A 15666-nucleotide genomic window follows, 5' to 3' on the forward strand; every position below is an offset into this window, starting at 1 on the left:
AGTATTTATCCATGCTAAGTAACACATCCTGCTACTGACCCGTTCTACTCTGCTTATGATCTCTGGTCATGCCTCTGCCACAGTAGGTTAAACATGCCGGTCCTACAGTGATCGTCAACATCCACAAATGTGTTTGAAACTGGTGCACATAGCCAAACAGAGTGAATATGTGTGAATCGCGGCTGTGACTCAGGGGTAGAGACAAATTTCCTTTGTCTGAAAAAGATACTGAACCCCAAACTGCTCCTGATGTGCTGGTCGGCACCTTGCATGGCAGCCACCGCCATCAGTGTACGAATGTATGGATGAATTACCGTAAGTCGCTTTGGACAAAAGCATCTGCTAAATGCCCTAAATGTAAATGTATTACACACAGAACATTAATTTACACTCCACTGTGGCTTCAGTCATAGTCTGATCGCCAGCTTATGCGATTGGCCACTGCAACGTGACATCGGGCTGCGTTTCTCTAAAAGTTGACCCTGTCTCAACTTTTTTGGCATGCATAACCACAGCCAAAATGGACAATTAAAATGAATGGGAAAACCTGTGTTTTCGTCGCAATGCCAAATCGTGGCATATTTAGTGTGTAATATTATGGCGCTGATGCCCACTGACCAAGCTGCTGTATTTCACGAGTTGAGTGTGAGAACGTGTTGGTATGTGTCAATGTTTCATTTACCTGCCAATCTTGGTTCCAGTGTGCACAGTGCCATTGTCGTACACCTCAATGTAATCAAAATTACAGTTAACATGGTACTCCAGGTTGAAGGAGTCAAACGACAGCCGAACTAGGTTGCCTGGGGGAATGCTGATATACCACGTACAGTTGGCACCATGGGGGTAGCTGGTGGGGTGGCCAGGGCTTGTGATGGTGCCTGATGGACTGGTCAGAGTGTCACCACAGCCTGGTACAGGAACAAAAGGACAACTTTAAGGTAGACTTTTAAAAAGTTTGAAAGTAGCTTTTTAAGACGCTCATTTAAAAGAATATAAAACAAAATCTGGAGTTGTTTTTTTAGAAGCAGCAGGCACCATTTCTGAAAGATATCAGGCAGGTTTCAGTTTAAATAAACAACATTAATAGCAAGAGCCACAACAGAGCCCTGAGGAATAAAAAAGGTTATGACAGTGTATTTGCGTGTTTCAGCCCATTTACTACAAATTATATAGTTTCCATCTAATATGAGAGCCAGTCCCTAAACTGCACACTAGTTTAGACAGTATATACAAATTCTGCATATTGGCAACAACAACTTAGTTGCCATTTTCATCAAACTGTTTGCAATAAATTCAGTGAAAGGAATCACATCATGTCACATACAGGGTAGTGGACTGCTAAGGTTGCTATCGGTATTTAGAATTATGTTGATCAACAAAATGCCAACTACAGGACACTCAAAGAAGGTCAAAATTACAATGATAATAATATTAGTCAATCAATAATAATTACAATAAAAATGTTAATATACTTAACATATTTCATATTCAGTTTATTTCCAACTTTGAAGTGATGTAACATTACAAAGAAAGTAAAGGTAAAGGAGAAAACTGTTCACAGGAGAGCTTGCATTCAGCACTTTCCTGGATTCATGCCTATGCAACTAACAACTAACAAAAGAAACGCTGGCACTGAAAAAACTTGCATTGAAAAAATAAAACAGACATTAAAATTATATTTTGATGTTTTTCCAGTGTCAGTTTTTTTCTTAATGTCTGTCTTTTTTCAGTGACAGGATTTTTTATGATATCAGTATTTTTTCAGTGTCACTGATTTTCAGTGTCAACTTTCTGTCACTGTTTGAGCTTCGAGAGGAGGGGTCTGATAGGAGGGGCAAGGAGAGTGTGATTTGCATATCAGCATACTAATGAGGAAACTCCTCTGGCTGACTTTTGGGGTTAGAGTTGACACAGTTCCAACATGAGCACTCATCTAGCGCACAGTTTCAACAACTTCACCTGAAACTTTCAAACTGCAGGTATGATAAGTCTGTTTCTCTCTGTTGTTGTTTTTTCGTATTGAACCGTGCTGGATTTAATTTCAATGTTAAGCTCACATTATTCTGGTCTGGCGGTCTGCTGGAACAAGTTCTGACATTAGCTTATGTCAGCTAACATTAGAATCAGAACCAGAAATTCCTTTATTAGTCCCGCAAACGGGGAAATTTGTGCATCACAGCAGCCAAAGGACAGTTCAATGTAACAATAAGCGATAATAATAGTAAAAAATAAACAATATAATAAAAAAGGTAAGAAGAAGAACTAGAGCAGAAATAGAAATGTATATACATAATATGTACAAATATAAACAGTGTAATTATAAACATTGTGGGCAGTGTATTGTTATTAATAAATAATAAATATGAGTATGAAAATTGTCCAGTTAGTGCAAACCAAAAAGAGAAATGAGTTATGTGTACAGTTTTTATTGCACAGTGCACAGTGAGGTCTACTGGAAGCAGTGTTGATTGTAGAGTCTGACAGCAGCAGGAAGGAAGGACCTGCGATACCTCGCCTTCACACATTAGCTGATGTTAGCTAACATAGCTAACGTTCTATGTGATAAACAACAGCAGAAAGAAACAGACTTAATATACATACATTTATGAGGACTTTGACTCACACGAGACTAAATAAATTGCACTGTCTGTGGTCCCACAATCACACTGACCACAGACCAATGGCTTTCATGAGTTCACCTGAAACTCCCTAGCACCCAAAGTCTTCAGTTTTCAGACATGTTCAGTGGCTGTCTAGTGTATGTGGGCTGTGCTTGTGTTTTTCTTACGGCTGTTCAAAACAAGCAGCCAGCTGTGGAGCTGATGTAGCAGACTGTCAGCCATCGTTGCCCTGGTAAATACACAGACACTGTGGCTGTCGCAGCTGCAGCTGCAGCTTCTCTGGGCTTGTTGGGTAGAGCCAACAGGCCGATTGGTAGAGTAGAGGCAGAGTGGCCCAGCGCCAGTCAGCCTTCACCTCTACCTAACAAGCCCTGACACTGCAGCTCCAACAGCACAATGTTGGAGCAGAGGATGAGTAATCCCGACAGGGGCAGCAGAAGACCGGGAGTGGCCGAGAGAACATAATCCATAATAACGCTGAAGTTACCAATTTAGTTGACGTTAGCTAACCTAAGCTGTGATAGTGCATAAATAGCTGACATTAGCCAACGTCAGACCTTGCTCCAGCAAACTGCTTGGCATCCTCTGGTCAATTAAATGTGGTATTATTTTCCAAGTGCAGCTTGGCAGAGAAGTTGAGACTGTTCTGTCCTCAAGAAGTGTCTTGATGATATTACTGAAGGCTTGTTGCTGATTCATCACCTTTGATGTGTAATCCAGTAATACAGACATCCTGGCACTGTTATAACACAAGGTTGTTCTCTCTTGACTCAGTAACAGAATCAGCTCCCTGTCCTGGTCCCTGTGAACTTTAGCAATAATTGTCCGGGGTCACTCTCCTGTAGTCGGGGTTTAAAAATGTGTCGGGCTCTGTCCACTTCCAACAGCCTTGATAAAGCCAAGGCCAAGCGGAAAGTTATATGGAGCACCTGGTATCTTGGATTAACTTCCTCATCTCCATACCCTGATTTTCTATAGCTACTAGTATCAAGATAGTGAAGGTTGGGATACCGCTGCACTGTTGCCCAACAGTTGGTTTGCTTTGCAGCCATATGCTTCTTGTCAGGTGCAGCCTCGTTGAAAACTCTAGTCAGTTTTTTTCTCTGTCTGATTACCTTTACCAGACCTTGTTTTCGGCCCCATTAACACCCAGATGGGAGCCCCAAAACGTAAGCTACATGAATACTGATAATCCACTACCTTAGGGTGATTAAACATACTAAAAAGGATTATCTTGAGCACAGGCTACTGCACACACAGCTACTCGATCTTTCACTGGAAGTGTTCCCCCTTTCCCCCCATTAAACAATTTCAAAAGACAAACGATAAAAGGTGTGCACAACAGCACGCAATCTGATATCGCTGTGTTGGTGTTGTTCCTGGGACATCAAAAATAATGTTGCTCCAGGACAATAAATACAACTGACCAATCATGTTTTGTAATGTCATAACTTGGTGACTTTTGGAAAAAATTACCATTAGAGGTTAGTCATTCTAACACATGGTTAACTTTGTGAAAGGGTCTATTTTAACATAAATATAGAGATGTTTTCAGAGTCAGAGTCTTGAGTGAATCTTTGCTAATAATGATAATAATGACACTAAATTATTTGCACTTCTCTCACCCTCCAAGGCAGAGCCATAGGCTGCTTCAAAGCCATGGTTGCTGACAGAGGAGTCAGTCTTGAAGTGGACGTACATAGATCTCTGAGTGGACTGAACCCTGGGGGGAATTGCAGCACCACAAAATGTCCCCAGCAGAGGAGAGCTAGATGTGGAGCCATCCCTTACCTGGAAGATGGAGGAAACATGTATTATGACAACTGATCCACTGTCCCCCCACTTCTTTCGTAAATCTATCTACCAAAAAAATATACATCCACCGCACATAGAGAATAAAGTATTATCCTTATTACATTTAACACCCGCTAACATCTGTTTTTTCTCTTCAGTGTGAATGTTTATAATCAGCATTTACTCCCACTTCAATTGACTCTTCAGTAGTCATTGTCCTGAAAGATTATTATGATTAGTTATAGCCTTATAATCATGAAATACTGATCATTGTGAACCACTTTTTCTGTGTCATCCTGCAGTCAGCTCTGCATTGACTACAGCACTTTGTATCCTACTTGAATTATGGCTGTTTTAGCTGTGTACAGTAGTGCCATAATTGAATAAACAGTGATCTTGAGGGTGACTTTATGATGTTGAATTTCATTGCTGACATGGAGCCCGGTGTCCCGGGACCTGATGAGTCAAAAAACAAAAACATTACTGCAGGTACTGGGAGGATTGGGGAGGGAAATACCAGTGGATTATTGCTGCTTAATAAAATGAAAATTATTTTAGCACTGAGTTTTGACTCTCATGTGTTACTCTTTATTTTCGCCATGACCATTTCAGTGTCATCTTTACAGCTTGTTTCTGCCATCCTCAAGAGGCCAAAAAAAATTGTTAATGTGGGTTTAATTGACAGATGTAAATTATGAACCACCTTGCTCATCATAATGATGTTTTCAGATTTGTGGTAATACACTATGGAGGTCAATCAGTTTTTTATCTAAGCTAAGCAATCACATCTCCAGTCAGCCTAAAGTGCAGTTCTCTAGATTTATGCAACTTTCTTGTGCTACAGATCTATAAGCAAAACCAAAAGAGGCCTATTTTCTCAAATATTTCAAATAATATATCCAATTTATTTTCATTGAAATGTGATAATCAAGTGTCAGCCACATGCCACCCTGTTGTTGTTTCAGGTTCAACTTGGGCCAATTCCTTTCTGTGGACCCTACCCTGTGCATAGATTTAAAATCTAACTAGATAGTAAACACAAAAATGCCCCCCATTCAGTCCAATGAAAATTTCTCACCTGGCACATGCTTTACATCCTGCATGGGCATAGGAATTATTTAAATGTGGGTGGCAGAATTTTGTCTGAGATTTCGGGGGTTCTCCCTGAGAATTTTTGTGTATTCATATATAAGTGATATTTGTTATATCATGTATTCTGATGCATTTTAACAGGTGGTTCGATACTTTATCTGGCTATAGTAGCATGAGAAAAAATATTGGTAGGCTTACATTTTACAATTTTATCCAGAGGAAGTGCCCCTGATGTGACAACAGTCAATGGAAGCCAAAATCATCAGCCCATTGAGGGCTGGATTAAACAATCACACCGAAAATCTCAGAGAAGATCAGTAGGATCGATGATAATGCATCATCATCACGGAATATGCGCAGTAGTGTTTCTCCGACTGGCCCCTCCCACCAGTTTGTGCTCTGCCCATAGACTTGACATTGTGATAACATCACAGATCTTAAAATCGTGTCTCTCAGCTCGAGGAAGGTTTTATAAATATTAAACCTTCGTGCATCAAAAATAAGAGTCATAATTGACCTTTGTCTCCTCTCAACAGTTTTACAGACTCCTTTCTTATAATGGTGTTCAAACAAGAGCTTTGTGAGACAGATTTTGTGATACAATGCCGCAAATTGGAAGCATAACTGAGCGTTGCCCTTGTATCCAGGTTTATGATACATACATTATCCAGTGTCACCATCCACCAATAAAAGGGAAAAAGAAGAAAGAAGAGCAAGAAGCAAGAAGAACAGGAAGAAGAACAAGAAAAAAAAACTGTGTTTCTACTATTCTATATGGAATTTGCGGAAAAGTAGTATTTGCCGTTTTATCTTATTAATTGGTTTCATTACCTCAACAAAGTCATAACGGCAGGAGCCTCCTTCAACATCAAATGACAGGAAGTTGAGGGTGACCACATAGCCCTCTGACTGGTTAATGACCCACTCGCAGTCCTTGTTGTGGGGATAGGCATTAGGATGATAGGGAGAGCGTAGCTGCCCAGTCCCAGAGAAAGCTCCTCCGCAAGCTGGAAGAGGGAGGGTTAATGGTTAGTCAGTGACTATTATATGAATGGATCATGTCAAACATTACTATTTTGTCTAAAAACACTGAAGACTGAATATACTACTGAATAGCCACTCTTGGTTATGAGAATGTTTTCTGAAACCCCTAACTAATGTTCTTTGCACTGTGTTTCAAAATGTATGCAGGAAAAAAAATCAAGAACCTTGAGGTCCAACAATTGTACACATCTAAGTTTGTTTACAAGTATTGGGGAGTGAGTGTAAGTGTGGATGTGAAAAAAAATGTAGAAAGCATTTTTTGGCTCCAGAGGAAGCTGCATGTAATCTAATAAATTGCCTCCAGCGATGTCATCCAGTGGCAAAGTTGCATTGTGGGTAATGTTGGCACCAGGTTTTATAAAACAGTCCACTGATATAGCAGTGCTCTCCTATGACACTTTTGGACAATTTAAAAAGAAATTATCAAAATCATTACAGAAGAACCAGAGATTTGACCTTTTTCCATGCATTCTTTGTCGTTTTCAAAACCTGGTGCCTACATTATGTTTGCACTTTATTGGATTACATGATGCTTCCACTTGAGCCACAAAACCTACTTTTTTTCACACATGCAGTAGTACTCCCTAAGACCTGTAAACACCCTCATGTGTAAAATTAGTGGAGTTACCCTTTAACTGCACTGCACACTAGCATGTATGCACAAGCATGCCCCTCTAACAGCATATACCTCACCACAACATAACTTTGTTTGAGATCTGTAGAATTACAGTTCAACACTGAGATCCATCAGCCTATCAAGATAAGAGATGATTTATAGTGCCTATAAAAAGTATTATGTATGGATGTTTTCCCCTTTTATTGCATCAAGGAGTATGGTTTAGACCTGCTCAATTTGGAGTGTAATGAGATGACTTTTGTTGTGAATTGGTGCTATACAAATAAAGATAGCTTGATTGATTGACTGATTTATTGATTGATTGATTGATCGACTGATTGATCGAATATACAAAATAAAACATTTACAAAAAAAACTAATGTGAAAGTGAATAGAGATTTCTACAAAGTAATGTCAATAATTAAAAATATATCATGTGAAATAAGTGATTGCATAGTATTCAACCCCTTTAAAGTGACTGACCTGTGTCTGGAAGGTCCAGTCACTGGTTAATCAGTATTCCTGGCTACAATTACATCATGAAGACAAAATAACACTCCAAGCAACTCAGTGATAAGGTAATTGAAAAGTATAAATCCGATACAAAAACATTTCCAAGTCACAAAGAGTTCAGTTAAATTCATCATTAAGTGGAAGGAATATGGCATATGTGTAAATCTGCCTCGAGCAGGCCGTCCTCGCAAACTGGGTGACCGTGCAGAAGGAGATTAGTGAGGGAGCCACCAAGACACCTATGACTACTCTGACAGGCTTCAGCAGACTCTGCATACAACAACTGTTGCCCAGGTTCTCCACCAGTCAAAGCTTTATAGCAGAGTGGCAAAGAGAAAGCCATTGTTGAAGAAAGCTCATTAAATCTCCACTAGAGTTCACCAAAAGCCATTTGGGAGACTCCAAGGTCAACTTTAAGAAGGTTCTTTGGTCTGATGAGACCAAAATGGAGCTTTTTGGCCATCAGACTACACTTCTGTGTCTTTTTTAATGTGTGATTTTATACAACAGGATATCCCAGAGCGAACGGTCAGGAAGCGTTATCTTACTAATGAAGTGACTGCAAATTTTATTAATCTTTTACGTGACACTCCTGCAGACAATTTACCCGCCTCATGTGATTTTTTAGTAGATAGTTTTAACAGTAAAATGAGGTCAATCCTTGACACAGTTGCTCCACTCACTTTGAAAAAGACCACTACCAATCCAACTCCCTGGTGAAATGAAAAAACTAGACAACTAAAGAGAAACTGTAGAAGAGCCGAAAGAAGTTGAAGAAAAGACAAATTAACAGTGAACTACCAAATTTTCCGTGAACATCTTAACACTTATAATAAAGCAATTAAAGATGCAAGACAATCACATTTTTCAAAACTGATAGCTGACAACTGGAACAACCTCAAAATCCTATTACCATCTTATTAACCCAGTTTTTCTGAAGTCTAGCAGTGATTCGTCCATTTCTAAATGTGAAGATTTTGCAGATCTCACTTCAGAAGTAAAATAGATGACATTAGATCACTTTTATCCAAAGATCAGAATCTCAATTTTATCACTACAGAACCTTTGTTTTTACATGAGGAAACACTAGAGAAGTTTGTCCCGGTTGATGCTGCGATGCTTGGCAAAGTATCTTCCTAACTAACTAAAGGTTGCTGGTTTTAGTTGGAACCAGCAACCTTTAGTTAGTTAGGAAGATATGTATTTAAGATCCAGGTTTAGAACCAGGTTGCTGGTTTTTCCAACTAAAACCAGCAACCTGTATTTTAGATCCCATTCCCACTTCCTTTATCAAAACATTTTATAGCTCTTTTAAAGATGATTTACTTAACATTGTAAATTACTCTCTTCAGATGGGTGTCTTTCCTACAGCACTTAAGACTGCCACAGTGAAACCCCTTCTGAAGAGAAAAAATGTAGAACCCTCCATACTTAATAATTACAGACCAGTATCCAATCCAGCCCTGGTGTTAGGGGGTCAATTAGGGGGGCAAAGCCCCTACGCCCCTGCCTCCTTGCCCCCCCATTGGCTGTCAGAGGGGTAAGGAGTTTTTTCCTTCTGAAAATAATTTAGACTAGTCATAACTTGTTTTGTGTGTCAAATTGTATTAATTCATATTAAGTTAATCAGTAAAATTTAAAATACAAAAAATATTTTAATTTAAAGGTGACATATTATGCTCATTTCTGCTTGTTGACATGGGTCCTTGGTGTCTAAATGGAATTTTAGACACTTTTTTTTTTGTTCGAAAAAAGCACAGCAGGGTTGTTTACGCACCAGTTTCACAGCCCTGCCCTAAGCGGCTGGTTTGAGTACCTTTCCCTTTTATGCTAATGAGCTACTGCGTGCGCCGCCCACCTCTTCCTACCGGACGGAAGACGTGAAGACGGCATCGCGTGACCATGGCAACGAGCGATGCACAGCAACTTTCAATAAAGTTGAGAAAAAAAACAAAAAAAAACCAACAACAACAAGGAGCAATACACAGCGCGAAGCAGCTTTTCTGTGTCCGTGCCTGCATATAACAGATAGTAGCACAGCAGACATGTAGCAGGTAACTCCTGCCTCCAGCTCCAAAACAAAGTAGTGATTGCTTTACTGCAGATAACGTTTTGGTACTCTCAGGTCTGGTCTCTCATGCCAGCAGCTAACGCTACAGCTAACGCTACACACGTAGTTAGCTGTAGCGTTAGCTGTGTGTATACCAACACTGTACGACTGCCAAGTTACTCCTGGGCATCTAACACACTGTCCTTTAGCACAACATGCTAATTAATCAACGTAGCTCACTGGCCGTGAATAACAGACCATTTCATACCGTCTCCTCTGCGTGTTCACGGCGGAACAGGAGCTCACTGTCCACTAACAACTGAGACCATTTACGTTAGCGTTAGCTCATGTGCTTAACGGCCAAAGTAACACAAACTATACTGTTAAATAAATACTTACATCATCTGTGGCGTTGCCAGCCTTGTACTGACCCTGGTTGCTGAAACAGTCCGGCGTGAAGTGACTGGCACAGACCATAACGCTTTTGCTCACTGAAGCTGGGACGTTTTCCTGATAAATGAAATGTAGCCACTTAGCTCTGATATCCTCTTTGGTAGGGAGGCGATGTAGCGAAACATGAGGATCCGTGCATCCGACGACAGAGCAGCAGTGCTTGGCTTTCGGGTTGTACATGGTAGCGGTCAGGCTGTCGGTACAAGCGAAGTGAGAACGAGAAAATGGCGGATCCTCGTTCAGGTAGCTGGCGTAGTGTGGGAGGAGATAGCCAGCGCGAGGGATGGATTATTCAAATCACCCAGACTGTGACGTAACAATCCGGGTGAAATCCAAACGGCTCGTTTAGAGACTCAATTCCTGACTCCGGCAGGTACAAAATATTGACTTAGTTGTCGAAACTCATGCTTAAGGGGTGGGGAGGCACTCCGGATACGCAAATATACATACTAAAGCAAGGAAAAAGTGAGTTTTGCATAATATGTCCCCTTTAATTTAATTCGTTACGGCAGATACGCTTGTGTCATGTGACACGTGCGTGCTGCTGCAAGTGATGCGCTGACTTTAGTATGTTTACATTCACATTTTTCTACCGTCTATTGAGCGAGAGGAGACGTGTAATTAAAAACGGAACTCACTATGGATATAAGGAAATTCTTCCAACCACCGCAACCTAAAGCATGGAAGCAGGAAGACCTTTTCCCCGCACACACACACACACACACACACACACACACACCTGCACACTCTCACTACTGACAATAGGGAGACATGGCATGGCACTGCGGATTGAGGAAGCGCCACCTTTGGGGCCGTCCATACTGGGAGGAGTCGCAGGCTGTGCCACAGGGGGCACCAGTGCCCAGGCCCCCCGACCCCAACAGACGACAGCCGGCCGGGCCGAAGGGACCCAAGGACAGCACCCCCAGCAGCAGCCCAGACACAGCTCTCAGTGTGGAGGACCCTCCTGAAGAAACACTGGAGTTAAACCTAAAAACTAAAAACATAAGATAGGATAAAAACCCTGACCAAAGATAAGTAAATGGAGTGAACAGTTAAAAGGATAAAAATACATAAGATAATAAATAAAATAGTACCAATGATAAATAAAACACATAAAATTATTTAAGATTAATATCGTCTTAAAAAACAAGATAGAAGCAACAACATAAAATAAGATAGAACCACATAAGAACGTAAGAAGAATTTAAAATATTAGTTAAAAGCCTGATTGAAAAGGTGTGTCTTTAACCTTCCCTTAAAAATATCAACAGTCTCTGCAGTCCTAAGGCTCTCCGGCAGGCTGTTCCACAGGTGGGGGACATAGTGGCTAAATGCCGCCTCACCGTGGGTTTTAGTTCTGGGTTTTGGTATGGATAAAAGGCCGGTGCCAGAGGACCTCAGGGTCCACGAGGGTTGTTATGGTAAAAGCAGGTCAGATAAGTAGGAGGGTGCCGTTAAGACATTTAAAGACCAGTAAAAGAACTTTAAAATCGATCCTGAAGCGGACGGGGAGCCAATGCAGCGACTCTAAAACCGGTATAATGTGCTCCCGCCCTCTGGTCCTCATCAGCACGCGTGCGGCTGAGTTTTGTAATAATTGGAGATTTAAAGTACTCTTTTTGGGAAGACCAGAGAGCAGGGCATTACAGTAATCTAAGTGACAGGAAATAAAAGCATGCATTAGCACTTCCGTACTGGGCTGGGAGAGAAACGGGTGGACTCTGGCTATGTTCTTAAGATGATAAAAACATATTTTCGTCATATTTTTGATATGTGGAATAAAATTCAGCTCAGAATCAAAAATCACGCCCAGATTTTTTCAGTTTTGGTAAAAGTTTCTCTCTCTGGCCTTCAGGACCTATAACTTAAACCTCATTTTTGTCCTGGTTGAGCTCTAGGAAATTCACTGCCATCCATGACTTGATGTTTACAATGCAGTTAAAAAGGGCATCAATTTGCCCTGTGTCATCAGGAGACACGGCAATGTACAGTTGCGTATCATCAGCGTAGCTATGGAAGCTGATGCCGTGTCTCCTGATGATGTCCCCAAGAGGAAGCATGTAAAGATTAAAAAGAAGTGGACCTAAACCCTTGGGGAACCCCACATTAAACCAGACTGATGTTCTAAAATGTTATTTCTGTTTAAAAAGTCATTAACTTGGTTAAAAACCAGTTTTTCTAAAATTTTACTTAAAAACGGCAAGTTGGATACGGGTCGGTCATTATTAAAAATGTTGGGGTCTAAATTGCTCTTCTTAAGAAGGGGCTTCACCACCGCCGTTTTGAAGGCGGTGGGAAAGACACCCGTCTGAAGAGAGCAATTCATGATGTTTAAAAACTGTTCCTCAAAGAATCCATAAAACAATTTTAAGAGTGATGTGGGAATCGGATCTAAAAGGTAGGTTGTTGGGTTTACTTGGGAGAAAACTCAACCAAGTGTCCTTGCATCAACCAGGGCAAAACTCTCCAGTGTTTCCTCAGGCAAGGACAACAGTTCAGGTGTGTTAACAGTTAAAACTTGAAGGGATAAAAGGCAGGATCTGATGTCCTTGATTTTGGTTCTGAAGTGGTCTGCAAAGTTCTCGCAAAGATCATCTGTTGGTGTTTTAAAAACTTTATTAGAATTAGAGCCTGTTAAAATATCGAAGGTGGAGAAGAGGAACCGGGGGTTGTTTTTATGGTTGGTGATGAGTTGTGAGAAATGGAAAATTTGTGCCTTATATAATAACATAATTTGTGCATTATTGTAGGTTTTGAGTTGTTGACGTAAAATCTCATAATGAACTGTCAATTTACTTTTTCTCCATCCTCTCTCAGCAGTCCTGCATTTTCTTTTCAGTTCATTGATTTCATCGTTTTTTTCTCCACGGGGGTGTAGGTTTTCTTTATATTGCTTTAGTTAAAAGTGAAGCTACTGAGTCCAGAGTTGACTTCAGTCTACTGTTAAAATGATCAACGATAAAATCACAAGGTGCAGGTAAAATTTCAGCTGGAGTGCTCTGTAAAATCTCCATAAAATTTGCAGCCACTTCAGAAGTTAGATAGCGCCTCCTCACTGTTCTTACCAGGGCCTCCTCTTGGTTAAAACTGGTGATGTTAAAAAATACACAGTAGTGGTCAGACACAGCCAGGTAGACAACAGAGGACTAAAAGAACTAGAGTGATGGGGTGGTCTATATACATTAATGCAGAGAATCGGAGGGCTGCTAAAAGTAAAGGCATGGTGCTCAAATGACATGTAACTGTTAAAAAACATTCCATTTGAGGTCAGTGAGTTATATGATGGATGCTGTCCCGCCTCCTCTTCTCTCGTAGAAAATAAAAAATCTAAATTTGGTGGGGAAGCCTCGGTGAGAACAGCAGGTGCGTCAGTGCCAAGCCATGTCTCAGTTAAAAGAAGACAGTCTAACTTATTATCTAAAATCACATCATTCATTAAAAAAGTTCTATTTAAAAGAGAGCGAACATTAAAAAGTGCCATGTTGATGGTGACAGGTGGCTTGTTGACTGGAGAGGTGGATTGTTCTGTGAGCGGTCTAAGGTTATGAAAGTTCACAGAGTGGGTATGGCAGTGTCTGATGTGCTGATGGAGTGTAATGATTACGGGAATGGGTGAAGTGTTGGTGTGAATATGAGGTCCAAGTCCGGTGTTGTGTATATGATGGTCAGAGGTGGAACTGAATGGATAGGAGCAAGGACCTGGGGGACATCACTCGGTGGCGGACAGAGCAGCTGGTGCGGGTTTGGGGAGATTGGCATGCTGTACGCCGTGTGCCAGGTTGGCTGACAGCATGCGGGCACCTGCTCTGTTCAGGTGAAGCCCGTCTGTCCCATCGAGATGTCGCCTCTCCCAGAACACGTCAAAGTTATTGACGAAGCCAACATGGTGTGAGTTGCAGGCAGAGGAGAGCCAGGTGTTGAGGCTGAGCAGCCTGCTGAAGCTGCCTATCCCTTTGCCGCAGGTGGGGGTGGGGCCGGAGATAAAAACAGCCACCTGGGACTGTGAGACGGTGTTAAAAAGGTGGGCGAAGTCTTGCTTTAAAAGTTCGGACTGTTGCCTGGCGATGTCATTTGCACCTGTGTGGATGATAATCCTTTTTGCCTGCGGATGCGAGCTCAGGATGTCAGGTATTTTCCCTGTTATGTCCGTAACAGTGGCTCCGGGAAACGACATGGTCATAGTGGCCCTCCGGATGATCTATGTGAGGACAAGCCCGCTCAGGTCATTTTGAATAAGTTTCCCTCTCGCCTTTTCAAGGGTCAGAAATGCTCATTTGTTGCCCTGTGGTACAACCGTAGAGACTGGTTCGAGTACGTCTCCGTCGAACAAGTAAACAAGTGTTGACAATATTGCAGAGACAGAAATTGTTTCGATGTCGTCTAATAACAGAAAAAAACTAACGGCAGCTTTCCCAGTCATAAGCCGGCATAAAAGTTATCTGTGTCACAACATCCACAATATAGATAAAAGATTACCTGTTCAACAAAAAAAACTCTTCACAGAGCTTTCGCCACCGTTCAAACGATGACCCAATGTTTACTTGGGTTTTGAGCCCTCTTTATGTCGCATCTCCGCTTTGTCTCTGCCTTTTCAGTGACAGACTTGCGCTTTCTTTCAGCCTTTGCCAGTGGGGCAAGCAGAGGCCGCTTGCTACTGTCGCTCTGCTTTCCCTCCATACCTGAACTGCTCAGGGCCAAACAAACCTCTTGCCCGCTTGTAGTTTCAAATGCGGAAGTGGGTTGGGACTAAGGGTGTCACGATTTCGATTTAAATAGATGGAAATTAATTCACAATCTCGAACTTCGAATTAAAAAATGGAATCGTCGATGCTGCCACGCCCCCATGTCACGTCCGGTCGGCTTGCCATGGGGAAAAACACACACGTGTTGAAGTGCTGCGAGTCAACCTCCTCTAACTTAGCTACTAGCTAAGCCAGTAGCTATTAGCTACAGCCAGTCAAACTATAGCATGGTGTTAGATGATGATTTCCTCCAGGGCCTAAGTTTATGTTTACCTTCGGAGTGAACCCGCTTTTACGTGTTAAGCTAGTCGGGAAATAATACCAGGGAGCTTTGCTGTATCTTGAGGAGCCGTCGCCTTTATTTAGCCAAACTGCAGCCTATATTGAACACTTTACTGCTGCTACTCCTTTTGCTTCTCCTTCCTCTCCCATTCATTCACTGTCCGCACGTACGCACGCTCCCTCACTCTTGCTCGCCCACTCACACCTTACGCACCTTGTATATGTCCAACTGTTGGGAAATAGTTTGTTAAGACACTTAATTGTTCAGAGAAGACTATGGACATGGCTGTTTTATTTTTTTGTTTGTTCGTTGTGAACTTGAATGTCATCTTCTGTGAAGAAGACTGCAGTTACAAAAGAGAAACTAGATGGCAGGTTATTTTGTTTAAGTTCCCAATTGACTGAAGATATAAGTAATTGTTACATTATGTTGTTAATAAATGTTTTAAATTTGAC

General features: G+C 41.4%; 1 protein-coding gene across 1 annotated transcript in view; it reads right to left on the reverse strand.

The window, feature by feature from the left end:
• cubn (cubilin (intrinsic factor-cobalamin receptor)) overlaps nt 1–15666 on the reverse strand; it is a 244366-nt gene that overhangs the window by 141911 nt on the left and 86789 nt on the right. Inside the window, exons 19-21 of the mRNA XM_084340702.1 lie at nt 6339–6514; nt 4247–4412; nt 683–908 (exon numbers count right to left, since the gene is read on the reverse strand). Of these exons, the coding sequence (XP_084196828.1) occupies nt 683–908; nt 4247–4412; nt 6339–6514 (568 nt within the window). The remainder of the gene's footprint in view (nt 1–682; nt 909–4246; nt 4413–6338; nt 6515–15666) is intronic.

This window comes from Pagrus pagrus, assembly GCF_965226575.1.
Source record: "Pagrus pagrus genome assembly, chromosome: 20".
In the NCBI taxonomy this organism is placed as follows: domain Eukaryota; kingdom Metazoa; phylum Chordata; class Actinopteri; order Spariformes; family Sparidae; genus Pagrus; species Pagrus pagrus.